Raw genomic sequence first — 20,018 nt, 5'->3', positions numbered from 1 at the left:
GCTCAAGCAATCCAACCATCTCAGCCTCCTGAGTAACTTGGGATCACAGGTGCACACCACCACACCTGGCTAATTTTTTATTTTTGTAGAGACAGGGTCTCCCTATGTTACCCAGACTGGTGTCTAACTCCTGGGCTCAAGCAATCCTTCTGTCTCGGTTTCCCAAAGTGCTGAGATTATAGATGTGAGCCACCGTGCCTGGTCAAGCATTTTTTAAGCAGTTCCAAAATGGTGTTTTAGAAGATATGCAACTAGTATTTTCATGTCTAAATTCAAAAAATTACCAAAAGGACTGTTTGTCATCTTAGATATAATTAGACTACCTCATAGCTCCTCATTTTTAACATCCAAGTTTCTACTGTCAAAATACTTTGGAATTGTATCATCTTATTCTCTTAGGCACGCTGTGTTGATGGAAAGTTTCACTATCAATGTTTATTGATATGCTTGTATATCACTTAGGTATGAATTAAGACTAGCCTACATCTTTAAGGGTATTCTGTATGAACTGAGGTCTTTACAATCAGATTTCCTTCTATGTATCAAGGATTTTAAGTGTGAAAAAAAATCATTAACTTCTTGCTTTAGAAGTATTCCTTATTTTGATCAGATACCATGTATATAGGTAGGGAAGGTAATCAATTGCAAACATGGTTTTTTTTCCTTAATTGATACTCATGCAAACAAAAAAAGGAAGAAAAGATGAAAAAAGTTCTACAGACTTGAATAGAGATGGTAAGTAAGTAATCTAATCTATTGCTGAGGACAATCTATGAGTTGGAAAGAATGCCAAAGTCTGAAATACTAATGCAGCATTTAATATTTTAAAATTAATCTTCTCAAGAAACATTTTCCTTTTTTCTCAATACCCTTTGTTGACTGCTTTTCTAAGACCACCTAGAATATCCTTGACCTCATTTCTTACTCGGTAAACTCTTCCTGCGTAATACCATAGAGCCGGCCCTCTGTATCCACTGGTTTTGTATCTGCAGATTCAACCAACTGCAGATCCAAACTATTCGGAGCAGCGGGGGGAATACACACACACACACACACACACACACACACACATTTTAAAATGCAGTGTAGGCCGGGCGCGGTGGCTCACGCCTGTAATCCCAGCACTTTGGGAGGCCGAGGCGGGTGGATCACGAGGTCAAGAGATCGAGACCATCCTGGTCAACATGGTGAAACCCCGTCTCTACTAAAAATACAAAAAATTAGCTGGTCACAGTGGTGCGTGCCTGTAATCCCAGCTACTCAGGAGGCTGAGGCAGGAGAATTGCCTGAACCCAGGAGGCGGAGGTTGCGGTGAGCCGAGATCGCGCCATCGCACTCCAGCTGGGTAACAAGAGCGTAACTCCGTCTCAAAATAAAATAAAATAAAAAATAAATAAAATGCAGTGTAACAACTATTTACATAGCATTTACACTGTATTAGGTATTATCTAGAACTGACTGAAATTATATGGGAAGATACGCACAGGTTATGTGCAAATATTACAACATTTCGTATCAAGAACTTGAATAGCCTCAGATTTTGGTATTTCCTGGAGTCTTAGCTTCCCAAAGTGCTGAGTATTCCCTGTGGTTCCTGGAACCAATCCCCTGCAGATACCAAAGGATAGCTGTAATTTCATGGTTTCATTTACTTTCTAACTGATAAAGACTTGTAAATTATATTCCTGTTCCTGATCTGTCTCCTATACTACAGAAATTATTAACCTAAATATTTAAAAGACACCTTAAATTCAACATGTTTAAAATAGATGTTATCATTTCCGTCTACCCCCAAACTCCTCCCTCAGCCAGAAAAACCTATTACTTCTTTCTACAATTTCTATTTTTCTGAACAGCAGCATCATCCATCCAGTCACTGACCAGATACCTGGGTTTTCTCGCTCAACTCATAAGTCTAATCAGCCACGAAGTCTTTTTAGTTAACATATCTTGTACTTTTTCCTCAAATCTCACTCCCACACTTTAGTTCCAACACTCACTGTCAACCTAAATGAAGACATATCTCTACCTACAATCCTGTCTTCCATCCATCCACTGTCTCAATTATTCAATGATCCTAGTGCCCACTCTTACTAGTGTTTCTCAAAATTGAGTTCAGTAGTATAAGGAAAAGGACATCTTTTAAAAGGAAAAAATAAGCTATGGACCTACACAGTCACTGACAAATTTACATGTATGTATAAATACAATCAGGAATATACTCTTTACAGCTTTTAAATTATAATGCCAACAAATTCACAAATGAAATGCAAACCCAACATAGTACTAATTTAATGTGACAAATAATGCTTTGCTGAAATTAAACCACTAGTAACAACAAGATGATAGCTGTAGACTTATGGTGCAGGTGCTTCTGATTTTGTCACACTTCTAGTGTCATAAGCAGTGATGGAAATCTTTTCTTCCATCACTTTTTTCTATGACAACTATTGAAAAGCCTTTTTACTTTTAGTACTGTATACGGCTTGAACCTGTAACACGTTATCTTATTCATCTCATTTTGTTTCTTCATACTGCCTCTAAGAATGATGAAGACAAGAAATATATCTCATTCATCTCTCTATATTATTAATGCCTATCCCAGTGCCTTTCATATAGCAGCTATATAATAAGTGTTCCTAAGGGAACAAATGGAAAGTTCTAAACGTACCAAAAAAACTTGTTGGTATTTTACACACACACACACACACACACACACACAAACTGTATCTACAAGTGCCAATCCTAACTCGCTTTAAAAGGGGAGGGAGAGGGAGGGACTTTACTGCCTCACTAACTGAAACATCCAGAGGAAGTTTGATTCAGAGATTTATAATGTCATCAGAGATGCAGTTTCACTTATCTGCCATTCTCTTGGTTCTGCCCTGTTCAATGGGTAGGTTCATTCTCAGTCTGCATCCAACCTTAGCAACAATGGCTGCAGCCATTCCACATCTCAAAATTTCATATGACACTATTTTGAAGGAGAGAAAAGGTCTCTTTCAGTAGCTCTAGAGAAAGAAAAAGTTTTTCTTTCCCAGCAGCACTCACGAGTATCATGTAACTTGCACAGGAATGGAGGGAGGTGGGGTGGGAAGCAGTTGGGAGGATTTAAAGTAGACTAATCTATGCCAGGAGTGATGGTTTATGCCTGTAATCCCAGCACTTTGGGAGGTCAAGGCGAGAGGATCATTTGAGCCTTGGAGTTTATGACCAGCCTGGGCGACATAGGGAGATCCTGTCTCAAAAAAAAAACAAAAAAAAAATTAGGCAGACGTGGTGGTATCAGCCTGTAGCACCAGCTACTTGAGAGGCTGAGGTGGGAGGATTGCTTGAGCTCAGGAGGTCAAGGCTACAATGAACAGTGACTGCACCACCACACTCTGGCCTGGGCGACAGAGAAAGACCCTGTCTCCAAATAAATAAATAAAGTAGATTAAGCTAATCATGGTACTCTGGAGTTAGGAATGAAAATCCAATGGGTTGAAAATGAGAGAAGAACATAGCCTACCACTGAAGGAAGCAAAAGGGAATGGATGGTAGCAAAGGAATTAACAAATGTCCACCCTAAAACTGTACAGATTTATATACACACACACACACATGCGTGTGAAGTTCTTTAAAAGGCTGGGTTTTTTTCCCCACAAAAATTGCTGTTCTGCTTGCTTTTGTTTTTGAGACAGGGTATTACTCTGTCAACCAGGCTGGAGTATAGTTACCCCTTCATAATTCACTGCAGCAATGAATTCCTGAGCTGAACCAATCCTTCTGCCTCAGCCTCCCATACGGCTGGGACTAGGCACACACCACCACATCCAGCTAATTTTTTAGTGAGATGGTGGTCTTGCTATGTTGCCCAGGCTAGTCTCAACCTCCTGACCTCAGGTGATCTTCCAGTCTTGGCATCCCCAAGTCCTAGGATTATATGCATAAGCTACCCACCTAGCCACTGCTGTTTTTAAATAACAAATGTATTTCACAACTTCTATAAGAATAAAACCTTGATATTAAAGAAAATTTACTAAAGGTCCAATTTATTTATTCACAGGACACAGCATGAAACAAAAGCTAAAGAAGAAATGTGAGGCTAGGCGTGGTGGCTCATGCCTGTAATCCCAACACTTTGGGAGGCAGAGGCAGGTGGATCACTTGAGGTCACGAGTTCAAGACCACCCTGGCCGACATGGTGAAACCCCGTCTCTACTAAAAATACAAAAAATTAGCCAGGCGTAGTGGTGTACACCTGTAACACCAGCTACTCAGGAGGCTGAGGCAAGAGAATCACTTGAGCCTGGGAGGCAGAGGTTGTAGTAAGCTGAGACTGTGCCACTGCACTCCAGCCTAGGCAACAGAGCAAGGCTGTGTCTCAAAAAAAATGTGAAATTCAAGTTAATGGTAACTTAGATAAAATAATGTACTAATGAGACACAAGAGTGGTATGGAGCTGCCTCAAGATTTGTGATTTTAGATGTCAGGTAAAATCAAAAGACCTGAAGTCAAGTGCACACTAGGAGTACCTGATACATCTAGAACACCCCCGCTAGGTGATAAAATGCTCATAAGACAATTACTATATTGAAACCATTACGATTTTCTTCTGTAACATTCAATTATTCCACAACCCTAAAAACTTCTAAAAATATATACCTATGTGACATTCTATTCTAGAATCTCTAGCTTCTAGGAAACAAATAAAATTTCCTTAACATATGTAATAAAAGAATGGAATGCAGATTACATGTAGATAGCTAAAAATATATACATGATATGCCTCCTTAGGTGGTATGCTTTTTCCTTCCTTTTCTTAAAAATCTAATCTTCAGCCGAGTGCGGTGGCTCATGCCTGTAATCCCAGCACTTTGGAAGCCCGAGGCAGGCAGATCACGAGGTCAGGAGTTAGAGACCAGCCTGGCCAACATGATGAAACCCTGTCTCCACTAAAATACAAAAATTAGCCAAGCATGGTGGCAGGCACCTGTAATCCCAGCTACTCGGGAGGCTGAGGCAGGAGAATCGCCTGAAACTGGAAGGCAGAGGTTGCAATGAGCTGAGATTGTGCACTACACCCCAGCCTGGGCAAAAGAGCAAAACTCCATCTCAAAATTAAAAAAAAAAAAACTTTAATCTTCAACGAGTATCTAATTAGCACCTCCTAGGTATACAAATGCTTTGCACTATAGTGAATAAAAGGATAAACAAGATCTAATACTGACCCTTATGGAATAAAGAAAAATATACTTTAAAAAACTATAACAGAAGATAAAATATAAGAGGTATAAGGAAATACCTTAAAAAATAAACTTAAGTGAAAGTTAAGAGAGCAGAGGAAAACATACTAGATTCACAAGCCTGGGCAGGAGCTGCAACTGTTTTAGCTCCACCAACTAGTTAGCACTCAGCACATAGTAGGTGTTACCATTAAGAAATTATTTCATGAATGAACAGATAAATAAATAAATGAAGAAAGAAGTTAGAAAATTATCTGTAAAGTGGATTTATTCACCTAACAAATCGATGGGCAACATTTAAAGTGAGATTCAATGAAGGTAGAATTTTAATTAAAAATAAAAATAAAAAAGATAGAAAGATGAGGGGAGGCAATTCCAAAACAGCAAAAGGGCTTTAGAAGCCATAACATGAGGTCGGGCGTGGTAGCTCATACCTATAATCCTAGCACTTTGGGAGGCTGAGGTGGGCAGATCACCTGAGGTCAGGAGTTCGAGACCAGCCTGACCAACAGGGAGAAACCCCATCTCCACTAAAAATACAAAATCAGCCAGGCATGGTGGTGCGTACGTGTAAATCCCAGCTACTCAGGAAGCTGAGGCAGGAAAATTGCTTGAACCCGGGAGGCAGAGGTTGCAGTGAGCTGAGATCACGCCATTGCACTCCAGCCTGGGCAACAAGAGTGAAACACTGCCTCAATTAAAAAAAAAAGGAGTTCTCTGAAGCATGTGAAAAATATTCTAAATGTGTCTGATGGGCAGCTGGAAATGCAGATCTTTGCTCAGTAAAGGGAACAGAATGAGTGAAGTAGATTTAAGAGTCATTAGCTTCATAGCAAGGCCAGAAGTGATAGGAAAGAATGATTCCAAGAGGGTGAACATGGAGAAAGGGAAGATCTGAAGCCAGAACCTGGGAGACACTTACTTGCATGTAAAGAAAAGGATGACCAGGCACAGTGGCTCATGCCTGTAATCCCAGTACTTTTGGAGGCTAAGGCAGGTAGCATGCTTAAGCTCAGGGGTTTGAGACCAGCCCAGGCAAAATGGCGAAACCCTGTTACTATGAAAAATATAAAAATTTGCCAGCTGTGGTGGCATGTCCATATAGGTGCAGCTACTTAGGAGGCTAAGGTGGGAGGATCATTCGAGCTTGGGAGGCAGAGGCTGCAGAAAGCTGATATTGCCCACTGCACTCCAGCCTGAAAAAAAGAAAAGGAGGTGGAACACTGAGAGGAAAAACAGGGAAGTACAATGTCACAAAACACAAAACTAGAGGGTTCCATGATGGAAATAATCAACAGTAACAAATAATGAAGCAAGGTAAACAAATGAGAACAATAACAAAAACAAGCAAGTTGTAAAGGCATGTGCAGCATGGTATAACAGAAAACGAGAGAGGAGTTACAGATGGATTCACATGGACTCAAATCCCATTTCCACCATTTTCCAGCTTTACTACCTTATGCAAATTACTAAACCTGTCTAAGCCAGCTTCCTCATCTGTAAAATAAATATTTAATACAGCATGTTGCATTAGAATCTAAGGATGCAAAGTTCCTAGCCTAATGTGAAGGCAACATTTTATTCAACCTTGAGTTAACTTCCAGAAAATAAAGGCAATTTCTCAATTATTTCTGTGTTCCCTGCTGTTGGTTTTTTAGGAGATTCATAAATTTCTGTTAAATTATAATAGTAACAGCAAAACCTTCTACTTTATACACGGTTGAAAATATTAAGCTATACTTACATTTAAAAAAATAAGTCAAATTTTGAAATATGTCTTCCTTTCTGGTTTACAAGTTAGAGACAATGTCTTTTATTTTTTCTGTCACCAAAGTACATTTATTTCAGCTTACAGATTTCAACATATAAAGCATATATTTATTATGCTTACAGGAGAAAGAATACAATGTCAAGAGGAAAAAACTACAATACATTATAAAATACTAAACCAAAACAGATCCCAAGCAAGCATGTACAGATTATCAAGCCCTCATCTTCACTGTCATAAGGTCGTGCAAATGATGTATTAACTCAATCAGGAGAGCCAATGACATTAGTCACAGTCCGCAAATATCTGGTTAAATGGCAAATCCTGTCACAGTTAAGTAGAAGGCATCTCTTTCATCAGGGGTCTCCCAGCCAGTTAACAAATAAAAACACCTGGATACTGAGGAACTCTATCACAAGACATCTTTGCTGTTTTTCTGCCAACCAATTTCTATCAGGCCTGAATGGGCAACAGGAAACTTAAAAGTACATAGCCTGGGAAGACTATCTGCACTTAAATTATTTATACCCTTACTGATTCTGCATCATTTAAAAAGAGAGAAACGAAATCTATCCAATACCCTAATTCTGACCACCTCAACTCAAATGAGCTTCTTTCTCATTACTCTTCTACCACCCATTACCTGGACTTCATCATCCTTTACCACTGGGCAATCTGAAATGCAGTATTCCCACTACTGTCTCAACTCCTGTCTTAGATCTCACACTCCCCAAACCCACTGCTCTTTGATGAAATACGTGCTGCTAGCCTTTAATCCTCCCATGATCTTCCAATCAGTCCAAACTATTGGCTTTCCTTCTTTGGGACTCCTACCTAGATTTCACAACCCATCATCATGTCAACCACTCTTCCTGCTAAGACTCCTAGGTGTTCCAAGACAATTTCTCCTCCACTTCTCCAAAGTGATCCACTGCTCTCCTCAAACTTCCCACCCTCTACTTCAACAAGCTTGTTTACTATCTTACTAAGAAAGCAGAGGCCACAGACCAAACTACCTACAACTTGTTGCTCTCTTCTTTCAAATTTATCACATTCAAACCCAGTTTTTCCTTTGTCCTTCTTCAGTCAGAAGATAATGTGTCCTTTCTCAGATTGAAATCCTGTTCATATACTTACGCCACTGACACTTCAGTTTTCTCAAGGATCTTCCTCTAACAACTTTTCCCCTTCTCTCCTGTATCTTTAACCTTAGTCTGCCCAGCAGACTTTTTCTTTAATGTTGTTGTTTCCCAAAGTTCCTTTCCAATCCTGATATTTTTCACTCTATACATACACACTTCCGGGCCCATTTCATCCACTTCTAGGGTTTCTAATATTAATTATAAACTGATACACCTAAATTTGAAATTCTAGACCTCCCTCTTAGGTGCCAAACCATAATTTCCAAACACCTACTGGTCAGTTCCACTTGTATGTCACACAAAAATCTTTTTTTTTTTTTTTGAGACGGAGTTTCGCTCTTGTTACCCAGTCTGGAGTGCAATGGCGCGATCTCAGCTCAGCGCAACCTCCGCCTCCTGGGTTCAGGCAATTCTCCTGCCTCAGCCTCCTGAGTAGCTGGGATTACAGGCATGCGCCACCATGCCTAGCTAATTTTCGTATTTTTAGTAGAGACAGGGTTTCACCATGTTGACCAGGATGGTCTCGATCTCTTGACCTCGTGATCCACCCACCTCGGCCTCCCAAAGTGCTGGGATTACAGGCATGAGCCACCGCGCCCGGCCACACATAAATCTTAAACTTAATATAATGACTACTTGGCTGGGCACAGTGGCTCACACCTGTAATCTCAGCACTTTGGGAGGCCGAGATGGGCGGATCACCCGAGGTCAGGAGTTCCAGACTAGGCTGGTCAACATGGTGAAACCTCTTCTCTACTAATACAAAAATTAGCCAGGCATGGTGGCATGCACCTGTGATCCCAGCTACTCAGAAGGCTGAGGCAGGAGAACTGTTTGAACCTGGGAGGCAGAGGTTGCAGTGAGCTGAGATCGTGCCACGGCACTCCAGACTGGGTGACAGAGCAAGACTCCGTGTGTCTGTGTCTGTGTGTGTGTGTGTGTGTGTGTGTGTGTGTCTGTCTGTCTCAATCTCTCTCTCTCTCTCTCTCTCTATATATATATATATTTATATATATATATATAAAATGACTGCTCATTTTCCCCCAAAACATTTCCTTCTCTTTTATGTCTTCTCTTAGTGATCCACCTAGTTTCCCAGGCCAGAAACCTGGGAGGCATCACACATTTCTCTCTCTCCATTATATAGAAGGTTACCATGCCTTGGTAATTTTTACCTTTTTAATCTATACTCTCTCTTTCACTACTGTCTAACACAATGCAAGCAACCTTCTATGTCCACTACTGCTTCAATACAGAGAATCAACGTTTTGTAAACTTTGCTCTCTTTGCTTCAATCTCAATACCCTTTAATTCTTCCTACCAATGGTCAAGGCAATGCTACTAAATATCAATTGGATCTTATTACTCTCTTTCTCTTTCAAAAAGCTCTGGCAGAGCCTGGTGGCTCACACCTGTAATCCCAGCACTTTGGGAGGTCAAGATGAGCAGTTCATGAGGTCAGGAGACGGAGACCATCGGGGCCAACATGGTGAAACTCCGTCTCTACTAAAAATACAAAAATTAGCTGGGTGTGGTGGCACATGCCTGTAGTCCCAGCTACTCAGGAGGCTGAGGCAGGAGAATCACTTGAATCCGGGAGGCAGAGGCTGCAGTGAGCCGAGATCGGGCCACTGCACTCCAGCCTGGCGACAGAGCAAGACACTGTCCAAAAAAGAAAAAAAAAAAGCTCTAATGGCTCCAATCATCTTCAGTATAAAATTTATTTTACGAGCTGGGTGCAGTACCTCAGGCCTATAACCTCAGCACTTTGGAAGGCCTAGGCGAGTGGATCACCTGAGGTAAGGAGTTCAAGTCCGGCAGCCTGGACAAATGGTAAAACTCCATCTCTACTAAATAATACAAAAATTAGCTGGGCGTGGTGGTGAGCGCCTGTAATTCCAATGCTTGGGAGGCTGAGGCAGAAGAATCACTTGAACCCGGAAGGCGGAGGATGCAGTGAGCGGAGACCATGTCACTGTACTCCAGCCTGGGCAACAAGAGTAAAAAAAAAATTATTTTACATGGAATACTAACAACATGTGCTATTTCCTCTGCTAGGAATGACGCCCCTCCTCCAACTTCCAGTGTCAGTTAGATCTCCCTCATCTGTGCCTGCAAATAGGAAATAATCAAAAAGTTCTTATAAGGCTTCAGAGGTCTCTTCCTCTGAAGGTCACTGAATATCAGTTACATAGAACTGATTATAGAAGGCTTCAAAGTAATTTTTAAGGCAAAGAAAAAAATTTCATACAAATATTCCCAAACTGGCTAGTACAGTTGTACTAAAAAAAAAGTTATGCTGCTAAAATATGAAGATTTATATATAAGGACCAAGAAAAATAGAAAAAAAGTGGAAGAAGTTTATTGCTGATAATATCAGCAATAATCTAATCACTACTTTTATTATAAAATGACAGAATAAAATCACAGCCACTACAACAACAATTTACTATACAAAGGATAGAGTAATAAATAAAAATAGTATGGTAAAAAACCTATGTAGAAATTGAAAGACAGTAAGTAAATATCAGTAAATAAGGCACTATCCTTTATCAATACTCTTTTATTCATTTTCTAACAGATTTGAAATCTTTAAATCCAACTTATTATTAATTTTAAACAAGAATTACATGGCTAGCCTGGGGATACACCTATAATCCTAGCACTCTGGGAGGCCAAGGTGGACAGACCGCTTGATCGCAGGAGTTGGAGACCAGCCTAGGCAACACGGTGAGACCCTGTCTCTACAAAAAAAATACAAAAATCAGCAGTGTATAGTGGCATGCACCTGTAGTCCCAGCTACTCAGGAGGCTGAGGTGAGAGAATCACTTGAATCTAGGAGGTCAAGGCTGCAGCAAGCCAAGATCCTGCCACTGCACTTCCAGCCTAGGTGAAAGAGTGAGATCCTGTCTCAAAATACATACATACATAAATACATAAATAAAATAATAGCCAAGCACTATGTCCATAAAAGGTAGAAATGACTAAAAATTTGAAATAAAGACTAAATATAAAATGTCTCACTTCATGCTACCTTACTTTAAAAGGACTGGGGAAGAAGACATACGTTCCAAAGCACATACACAACTAGAACTGTATTACATTAAGTAGCCTTTAAATAGTTCAGAATGAGTATTTTCCAGATAACACCTGTGAAGACACTGGGAGAGTGTTAACTAGCAAACCAGTCTATAGATGGAACAGTTTCTTAGACTTTGCCTTAAAGTTTATTTAGCACCCAAAGAGAAAAATAAAACCAAAATCTTACCAGTAGTTTCTTGAAGAACAAAAGCCAAAATTTGGCACTCCCATTAATTTAATAGGGAAAACTTAATTCAGCCAAAATATTTCTTGAAAATCAAAGGTTTGTCCTAAAACATCATCATAATTAGGCTAATGGCTGTGTCTTTGTTTTAAACCCATGACAAAGTCAAGATCATTTTTCAATTCCTAAAGTAGTGCCCATCATTGGCTAAGAAATCAAAAAGCTTTCATTTAACAAATTCTTACAGACATGTACCATATACAAAATTATTTATCAGAGATAATCACAAGAATTACTATTTTCTCAAAGACTAGGTGCAATTACAAATTATCTCTCTAGTCAGTGTTCAAGTAAAAACTTGTAAGCATTTTTGTTAGTTTGTTTTGAGACAGGGTCTTGGTCTGCCTCCCAGGCTGGAGTACAGTGGCATGATCACTGCTCACTGCAGCCTTGACTGCCTGGGCTCAAGGGATCCTCCAGCAGCTTTCGGCAGGGCACAGTGGTTCACACCTGTAATCCCAGCACTTTGGGAGGCAGAGCTGGGTGGATCGCTTGAGCCCAATTCAGGAGACCAGCCTGCCGGAAACCCCGACTCTATTAAAAAAAAAAAATGTGTGTGTGTGTGTGTTTGTGTAAAATTAGCCTATCGTGGTGGTATGCACCTGTCCCCAAAACTCGGGAGGCTGAGGTGGGAGAATCACCTGAGCCGGGGAGTTCAAGGTTGTAGATCGCATCACTGCACTCTAGCCTGGGCCACAGAGTGAGACCCTATGTCCAAAAACAAAAAACAAAAAAATGTAATAAATGGCAATTATATTCCCAAGCTAGACCACAACAGCCTGTAGAGGAACCACAGTTTTGTATGAATGATAGAACTGTGAAGTCAGTTTTATAAATTATTGTTGAAATTACAAAAGAGTGTTTGATATTTTCTGAATGAGAGCATTTCTCTTACAATTAAAACTTAATTCTTTAAAGTTCTCTAAAACAGCCTAATTCTTTAGATTTACTTGTCATAACTTTCAACAGAGGACATAAAAAATAATGAAAATCAATTATCAAAACAAACTATTGACTGTGTGAAATAAAATGTTTCGTAACAGCCATCTTTCCAAAAGTGGCACATCTGGTTTCCATCATTGAGTAATATCTACTTAATTTATTAAAGAAACACAAGATGGAGTTTGTTGAAGACTGATAAAACCAATGCACTTACAGAAAGGTTAATATTCCTCACAAGCCTAAAATCCAAAATTTATTGGTCAAGTTCTAATTACAGAATCTTCATAATAATAAAGGTACAACATTTAAATAAGTATGCAAATCTGAAAACCCTTGGTGAATTTTTAGGGCAAATAGTAAATGAAATTGCAGGAAAATCAAACTACATTTAACAGAAATAAAAATAAAATAATTACCTTTAGAATAATATCGCAGATCTATTTCAAAAATGAGAAAAAACCTGAGCAGAGGTTTTTTATTTATTTATTGTTGTAGTTTTTTTTTTTTTTTTTTTTTTTGGAGTCTCACTCTGCTGCCCAGGCTGGAGTGCAGTAGCATGATCTCGGCTCACTGCAACCTCTGCCTCCCGGGTTCAGGTGATTCTCCTGCCTCAGCCTCCTGAGTAGCTGAGATTACAGGCGCCCGCCACCACACCCAGCTCATTTTTGTATTTTTGGTAGAGATGGCGTTTCACTGTGTTGGCCAGGCTGGTCTCAAACTCCTGACCTCGTGATCTGCTCGCCTCAGCCTCCCAAAGTGCGGGGATTACAGGCGTGAGCCACCGCGCCAGCCCTGTTTTTTGTTGTTGTTGTTTGTTTTCCTTTTTAGAGAATTAAAATGGCATAAGAGACAAAACAAACAGTAACCAAATGTTAAGCATTTCAACTCAAGAACTATTTGAAGAATTTAATTTCCATGTATTATTAACTGGCGTCTCTTTAATTATACCCTTTTCCTCTTACATCTTTCCCATACATAATACAAAAAACACCCTTTAACCCTGTTTTACAGCTGAAAACAAAAAACCCTGAAGCTCAAAGAGGTTAAAATTTATTTCTAGAACTTAAATTCAGTTGTATTTGCTCTGACTGCAAACCCAACTTCCCACTACAGCACTGCTCATAACAAGGGTTAACATGATTCTGTGGATCTTCAATATTCCTAATAAATTAGGTGGCTCTGAATAGTTTATTAACACATCAAAGGATTTATACAGAGCTAAGTGTTTCCACTGATATATGCCAGAAAGAAAAGTGTTTCCAATGCAGTGATACGCCGTAAACGTGAGAAGTACAGGTTTCAACACAGTAGGTAAATATTCCTTTTGGGGAGCAACAAACAGACGTAACTTTTTCAATTTTGGCTTGGCCAGTTTCGAATAAGAAAAAGGCCAGAAAAGGCTAGTGTACAGTACACCTAGCTGGATTAACTGAGCTCTCTCCACGAACTTCACTCTTCACCTGGGAGGACAGGAGAGGGGAGAAAATCAAAGTGCCCCAGCCCTCTCCAGTGGAAACTATAAAAAGCCCTTGTGGAACAACCCACCGACTCACAAATCTGGAAAGGGGAGAACCGAATGAAAATTACACAGGACTGGAAACTGGGCTGAAGCAGTGTATCTAACAGGACCAGGCACAGTGCCTTCACCTGACGTCGCCTGAAGCTTACCTCCTTGACAGGTGGAAATTTCTTCTTGCACTCCAGTGACAAGGCGCGCAAGTCGCTCTGCATATTCTCCAGCAGCTTCTTCACCGCCTCGGGGCTACTGGTACCGGACATGATCCTCCCAAGATTCCAACAAATTTCGGAGAGGTACAAACAAGCTCCGGCACTGTCAGCTCCTTGGGGACACCGGCAGCTCCCTCCCGGCGTCTGTGGCCCTTCCGCAGCCCGCTTCTTGGTCCCTGCAGGGGCTGCGCCGGGCCCTGGGCTGCAAACTCGGAGCTTGCTCGAGCGTCCCCCAGCAGCCTCCCCGCAACACCTCCGGCTTCTCTCGGAGGCGCCCCCGCAGTCACCCTGCCGCGCTAGGCTCCGCCGACTCTAGCCGAGGAGCCCACAAAGCCGGCAGGTCCCTCCGCTGCCGCGGGCCCACGCACACCGGGTATCACCAGCCAAGCTGGCAAGAAGCTTCAGCGCCAGCTCCCTAGGCCCCTAAAACTCTCCGACGCCATTACCCGAGTCGCCCACAATTCCGAGCGCTGCCGGGACACGTCAGCCCCACTTCCGGGCACCTTGGCCTCCACCACCGCCGCGGCCAACCCCGACGGCAGGCTGTCGGGGGGGCGTGTCGGGGGCGTGGCCATGCTCGGGACCATCAGCGTTCCGGGTGGGCAGCGATTTCCCCAACCCTCCCAGCCCCACCCTCGGCATAAAGTAGGCTAAAGACCGGGTTTGCGGCGTCAGGATTCGCTTCGTTTTCTTTAACAAGTGCCTGAACACAGCCCCCGAGTACTCCTTGGCATGTGTCTTTGCGTATGTTTGTGTTAAATTGTATTTCGGTGTAAATAATTTGCTTCCTTGTGGATTAATCTTAACGTATCTCCTCCCGCTTCATTTCGAATATCTGGACTAGTGGCCCCAAATCAGTGGCTACCTCCTGTTAATATTTTTTTTTCTTTAAGAGCAACTGTGCACTTACTGTGGAGTAGCCTCTTATTTTCCTAATCCGTAAAATGAGACTACCCTCTGCTCCACGCCTTCCGCTGGCTTCCCATCTCACTCAACGTAAAAGCCAAAATTCCTCCAATCACCTACCAGGCGCTATGAGATCTGTCCCGGCCTTTTTACTGGCAGATGCTCTCAGCTAGAAAAGGGGAGTTTCGGAAGAGTTGGGCGGCCGCTTCTTCTTCCTTTTAAATCTTAATTTGTTTCCTGTTGTATCTCCAGCACCTAGAACAGCGTCTGGCATATAGTAGGTAATAAGAACATATTTGTTGAATGAATACCCTATTATTATAAAACCAGAGCGTTTTGTGGCTCAAATAAGGCACAGATACATAAAAGCCTTCATTAGGTCTGAAGTGCCAAATAAATGTGAGGCAAAAGCCAAACAGAAAAATCTTTATCTGTATTTCTCCAAGATCCAGGTTGGTCTACTTTTGCCCCCAAGACATTTCGCAACTACTGGTCAGAAAGCAGAAAATGATGGAGGAAAAACCAGAAACGGTAGAGATGAAGAAACCAACACCTTCAGACAGCTGAGCTTATGACAGGATGGAAGACAGTGAGCCATGAGATTGTCAACGGGCAGCACTGTTTGGCTGTAACAGAGATACCTTGTAAACTAAATAATTTTATTTTTTTCCTTCTGATAAGAAGCAAAGCAAGGATTGATAAAGGGAGCAGATGACGTAATAGTAGGGAGCGCCCAGGACAGTAATTTTGATTATTTGTGCCTATTACCCAACTTCTGGGAAACTTGACAGCTCCTATGGTATAAGCTTTATTTATGAAAACCTGTGAATTTAGCGAAAAAAAAAAAAAAAATCAAATGGAATATATGGCAGACATTATTCTTGAGGTCCTAGTAAAAATGAGGTACTTTTTTTTGTTTTGGGGTTTTTTTTTTTTTGTATTTTTAGTAGAAATGGGGTTTCACCATGTTGGCCAGGCTGATCTGGAACTCCTAACCTCAAGTGATCCACCCGCCTTGACCTCCCAAAGTGCTGGGATTACAGGCATGAGCCACCACACCTAGCCAAAAATTATGCTTTAATGATTGGGCTAGTGATCTAGAATCAAATTCTCTGTCTTTCACTATGTAGCCAACTTTTCTTTTGGATTTTTTATTATTGGTAACTTTGGCATGATTAACTCAAAATCATCTTTAGAATCTTTTACATCTCTATTCAGAGTTAAGGACATGCACTTGGAATTCATTGATTAACAACTATACTTAAAATGATTTGAAAAGACAAATTTTAAAATTAAGGTGTAGTGGCCGGGCAGCTCACACCTGTAATCCCAGCACTTTGGGAGGCTGAGGCGAGTGGATCACCTGAAGTCAGAAGTTCGAGACCAGCCTGACCAAAATGGTGAAATCTGTCTCTACTAAAATTACAAAAATTAGCCGAGCATTGTAGTAGTCTTAGCTACTCGGGAGGCTGAGACAGGAGAATTGCTTGAACCCTGGAGGCAGGCATTGCAGTGAGCCGAGGTCACGCCACTGCGCTCCAACCTGGGCAATGGAGTGAGACTTTGTCTCAAAAAAAAAAAAAATTAAGATGTAGCAAGTACCTGTATCTAGTATTCTGTACATTACTTTAAAATAAATTCACAATAACCTTTTATGTACACATGCCAAGAGAGATTATACTGCCCCAGAAACAATGCATGGCTTTATGCCAAAGCCAAGCAAGTTACCAAAGGTAAAAATAGTTTTTTAGTCTACAAGTAAAGAAATCAGCTAAAGTTAAGAGTTAGCATTTCAGGGGCCGGGCGCGGTGGTTCACGCTTGTAATCCCAGCACTTTGGGAGGCCGAGGCGGGTGGATCACAAGGTCAAAAGATCGAGACCATCCTGGTCAACATGGTGAAACCCTGTCTCTACTAAAAATACAAAAAAAAAATTAGCTGGGCATGGTGGCGCATGCCTGTAGTCCCAGCTACTCAGGAGGCTGAGGCAGGAGAATTGCTTGAAGCCAGGAGGCGGAGGTTGCGGTGAGTGGAGATCACGCCATTGCACTCCAGCCTGGGTAACAAGAGCGAAACTCCACCTCAAAAAAAAAAAAAAAGAGTTAGCATTTCAAACTACTGAATAATTTCTTGTTTAGTAGCAAAAACAAACATTCACATACATGCTTTTGTTCTTAAGTATCTCAAGAAATACTTTAAAAATTGTAGCACACCTATAAATGCTGGTGTGGGTATAAAACTCCTCTGTGGCAGGCCAGGTGCGGTGGCTCACGCCTGTAATCCTAGCACTTTGGGAGGCCGAGGCGGGTGGATCACAAGGTCAAGAGATCGAGACCATCCTGGTCAACATGGTGAAACCCCGTCTCTACTAAAAATACAAAAAATTAGCTGGGCATGGTGGCGCGTGCCTGTAATCCCAGCTATTCAGGAGGCTGAGGCAGGAGAATTGCCTGAACCCAGGAGGCGGCGGTTGCGGTGAGCCGAGATCGTGCCATTGCACTCCAGCCTGGGTAACAAGAGCGAAACTCCGTCTCAAAAAAAATAAAATAAAATAAAATAAAACTCCTCTGTGGCTATAAAATCTGTCTTCATTGAAAATTACATTAATAAATGCCTGATAAATTTAGTCTTTTATTACCATAAATAATGCTTTCAGAGCATTATTACATGGTAGTTAAGCTTCAGACTCTAAAGTTGGAAAGCTCTAGTTTGAATCTGAGCTCTATTGGTTACTACCTGAGTGACTCTAGCACGTTATTTAACCTCTCTAATCTTCACTAATCTTTACTCCTTAACCTCTCCATAGCTTTAAAAGAAAACAAAAGTGCCTGCTTCATGGGATAGTTGTGAGGTTAAATGAAATATTGTAGGTAAACCATGCCTGGCACATATTAGTTTTGAGTAAATGTTTTAAATAGGTGGTAGAAAAGAGAACTCTTAAAGTTGTAGTCATGACTAATGCCGTCTTTTATTAACTTCTAACAGAATTATCAGCGAGTTGTGTCCTGGTGTTTAACCTTCTAGTTGAAAAATTAAGAAATCCTTGTCTTTTTTTGAGTCCTTGTTGTGAATCTTTTTGAAAATATATCTATTTAACAATAAGTATGTATTTATGTGTAATAAGAAAATTCGTCTAATGTCATTCTGAAATAGCTGTCTTAGTTTAATGATGAAATACAAATATCATTCAATCTACCTTTTTACTTGTTCAGACCCTCTGATTTTATCACATTTACTTATTCTCCTCTTAATCTTTTATTTCGCCTACTCCTTAGTTATTAATGTTTCCCAGAATTCTATTCTCTGCTGTCTTCCCCACCGCACTCACTTGTTTTCTTCATTTATTCTCTTTAGTGATCCTATGCACACCAATGGCTTAAATTACTGCCAATCTATTGATACCACTCTGTATAACCTCCATGTTGATATCTATCAATAGAAGGTGCAGATGAACAGAAATACCACCACACAGACACCACTTGGGTTTACTTATCTAAAGGATACATAAAGGAATTACTTGCAATATCAGCTCAGAGATGAAAGTACAAGTTTCTAAACCTTCCAAATATTCAGACCTTCTGGAATGCACAACATCAGACCTTCTGGAAACTTAACTTTCTCTTCCAGTCCTAGCCTTATATACTTAAAGCTGGACTAGTCCTATACATAGCCCATTTTCTAGAGATCACTTCACCTAGGCATGGTAGCCCATCAATCACAGAGTAATACAGTACACAATATGATAGCTAGGATACAGTATAGAGGATATTCAGATATAAACAAATTATTTATTCTAAGCTTTCCTAGTCTAACACAGTCTAGTTTAGTGTATTCCTGAATTTAGCATGGTAAGACTAAAACAAGAAACCGTAGTCTTGATATGTCTGAAAGCAATGACGTCAAGCCTTTATACACACTTATAATTACAGAGCTCTTGTCTGAGATCCAGATGTGAATATTCAACTGGTTATTGGACATCTTTACCTGTAAGTGTCATTGACACCTCATATTCCTCCCCAAAAAGGAGTTGATCCTCTTTATACATTACCTTTCTCAATGAAAAGCATCACCATCCATCTGGTTGCCCAAACCAAGAAACTAAGAGTCAAACTTAACTCTTCCTTCTCTCTCATCCATTACAGCTATGCTGAATCAAGTTCTGTTGATTCATCCTCCTTCATAATTTTCTAATTCATCCCACTTTTCTCCACTCTTACTAACTTGGTTCAGGCATTTAAACCAGGTAAGAAATAATAATGCCTGAACCAAGTTAGTGAGAGTGGAGGTCTGCCTCAAGTCTGTCTCCAGTTTATTTTCTGCACCAGTCCCAGAGTTCTCTTTCTGAAATACAAACATAAAGCCCTTAAATGATTCTCTCTGTTTTTTTGAATAAAGTCCAAACTCCTGTACATGGTACATTAGCTAGATTCTTTCAGATACCTAAAGCAGTAGGGGCTCAAGTGAATAATTCATGTAAAACTAAGAAAGAATTCTAACCACAAGGCCAGGCCCTATGGGAGTATAGGAAAAGATAGGTTTCATGGAAGGTAGTTTGGGAACTGGAAACTTTGGGATAGCTGGAAGGTAGTTTGGGAACTGGAAAGTCCTTTGGAATCCATAACTGCTTGATCAATATCAGTAGCAAAAGTATTTTATTTCCTTCTCCCTCCCTAGCTTAACCTTTACAAAGACACATCTCTGTGTTTCTTCTATATTTCTTCTGCTTCTATTAACTAATCATCTCATGTCCAATTCTATATATCTGGATTCTGCCTTCTTATAGCTGCTTCTTCCACATGACTTCAGCCTACTCATGTCTTTTACTACTTCATGGCCTCTACTACTTTTCTTGTTTCTTCTTTCTCTGTGTCTATTTAGCTTCTTCTTTTTTCTTTTTTTAAGATGGAGTCTTGCTCCCGTTGCACAGACCTGAGTGCAGTGGCACAATCTCGGCTCACTGCAACCTCCACCTCCTGGGT

The 20,018-nt window shown here is 40.7% G+C and overlaps 1 protein-coding gene across 3 annotated transcripts in view; it reads right to left on the bottom strand.

Moving 5' to 3' along the window:
• Positions 1-14,369, bottom strand: part of MON2 (MON2 homolog, regulator of endosome-to-Golgi trafficking) — a 136,043-nt gene extending 121,674 nt beyond the window's left edge. For all 3 annotated transcript variants that reach the window (XM_064377288.1, XM_064377289.1, XM_064377292.1), the window contains exon 1: positions 14,075-14,369. In XM_064377288.1, the coding sequence (XP_064233358.1) occupies positions 14,075-14,185 (111 nt within the window). In that variant the 5' untranslated portion in view covers positions 14,186-14,369. The remainder of the gene's footprint in view (positions 1-14,074) is intronic.
• Positions 14,370-20,018: the final 5,649 nt, after the last annotated feature.

Source organism: Aotus nancymaae, unplaced genomic scaffold, assembly GCF_030222135.1.
Source record: "Aotus nancymaae isolate 86718 unplaced genomic scaffold, 86718_ANA_hifiasm-v0.15.2.pri h1tg000016l, whole genome shotgun sequence".
Lineage (NCBI taxonomy): Eukaryota > Metazoa > Chordata > Mammalia > Primates > Aotidae > Aotus > Aotus nancymaae.
Note: the sequence above shows the minus strand (reverse complement) of the source record. Positions and strands in the feature narration are given on the sequence as shown.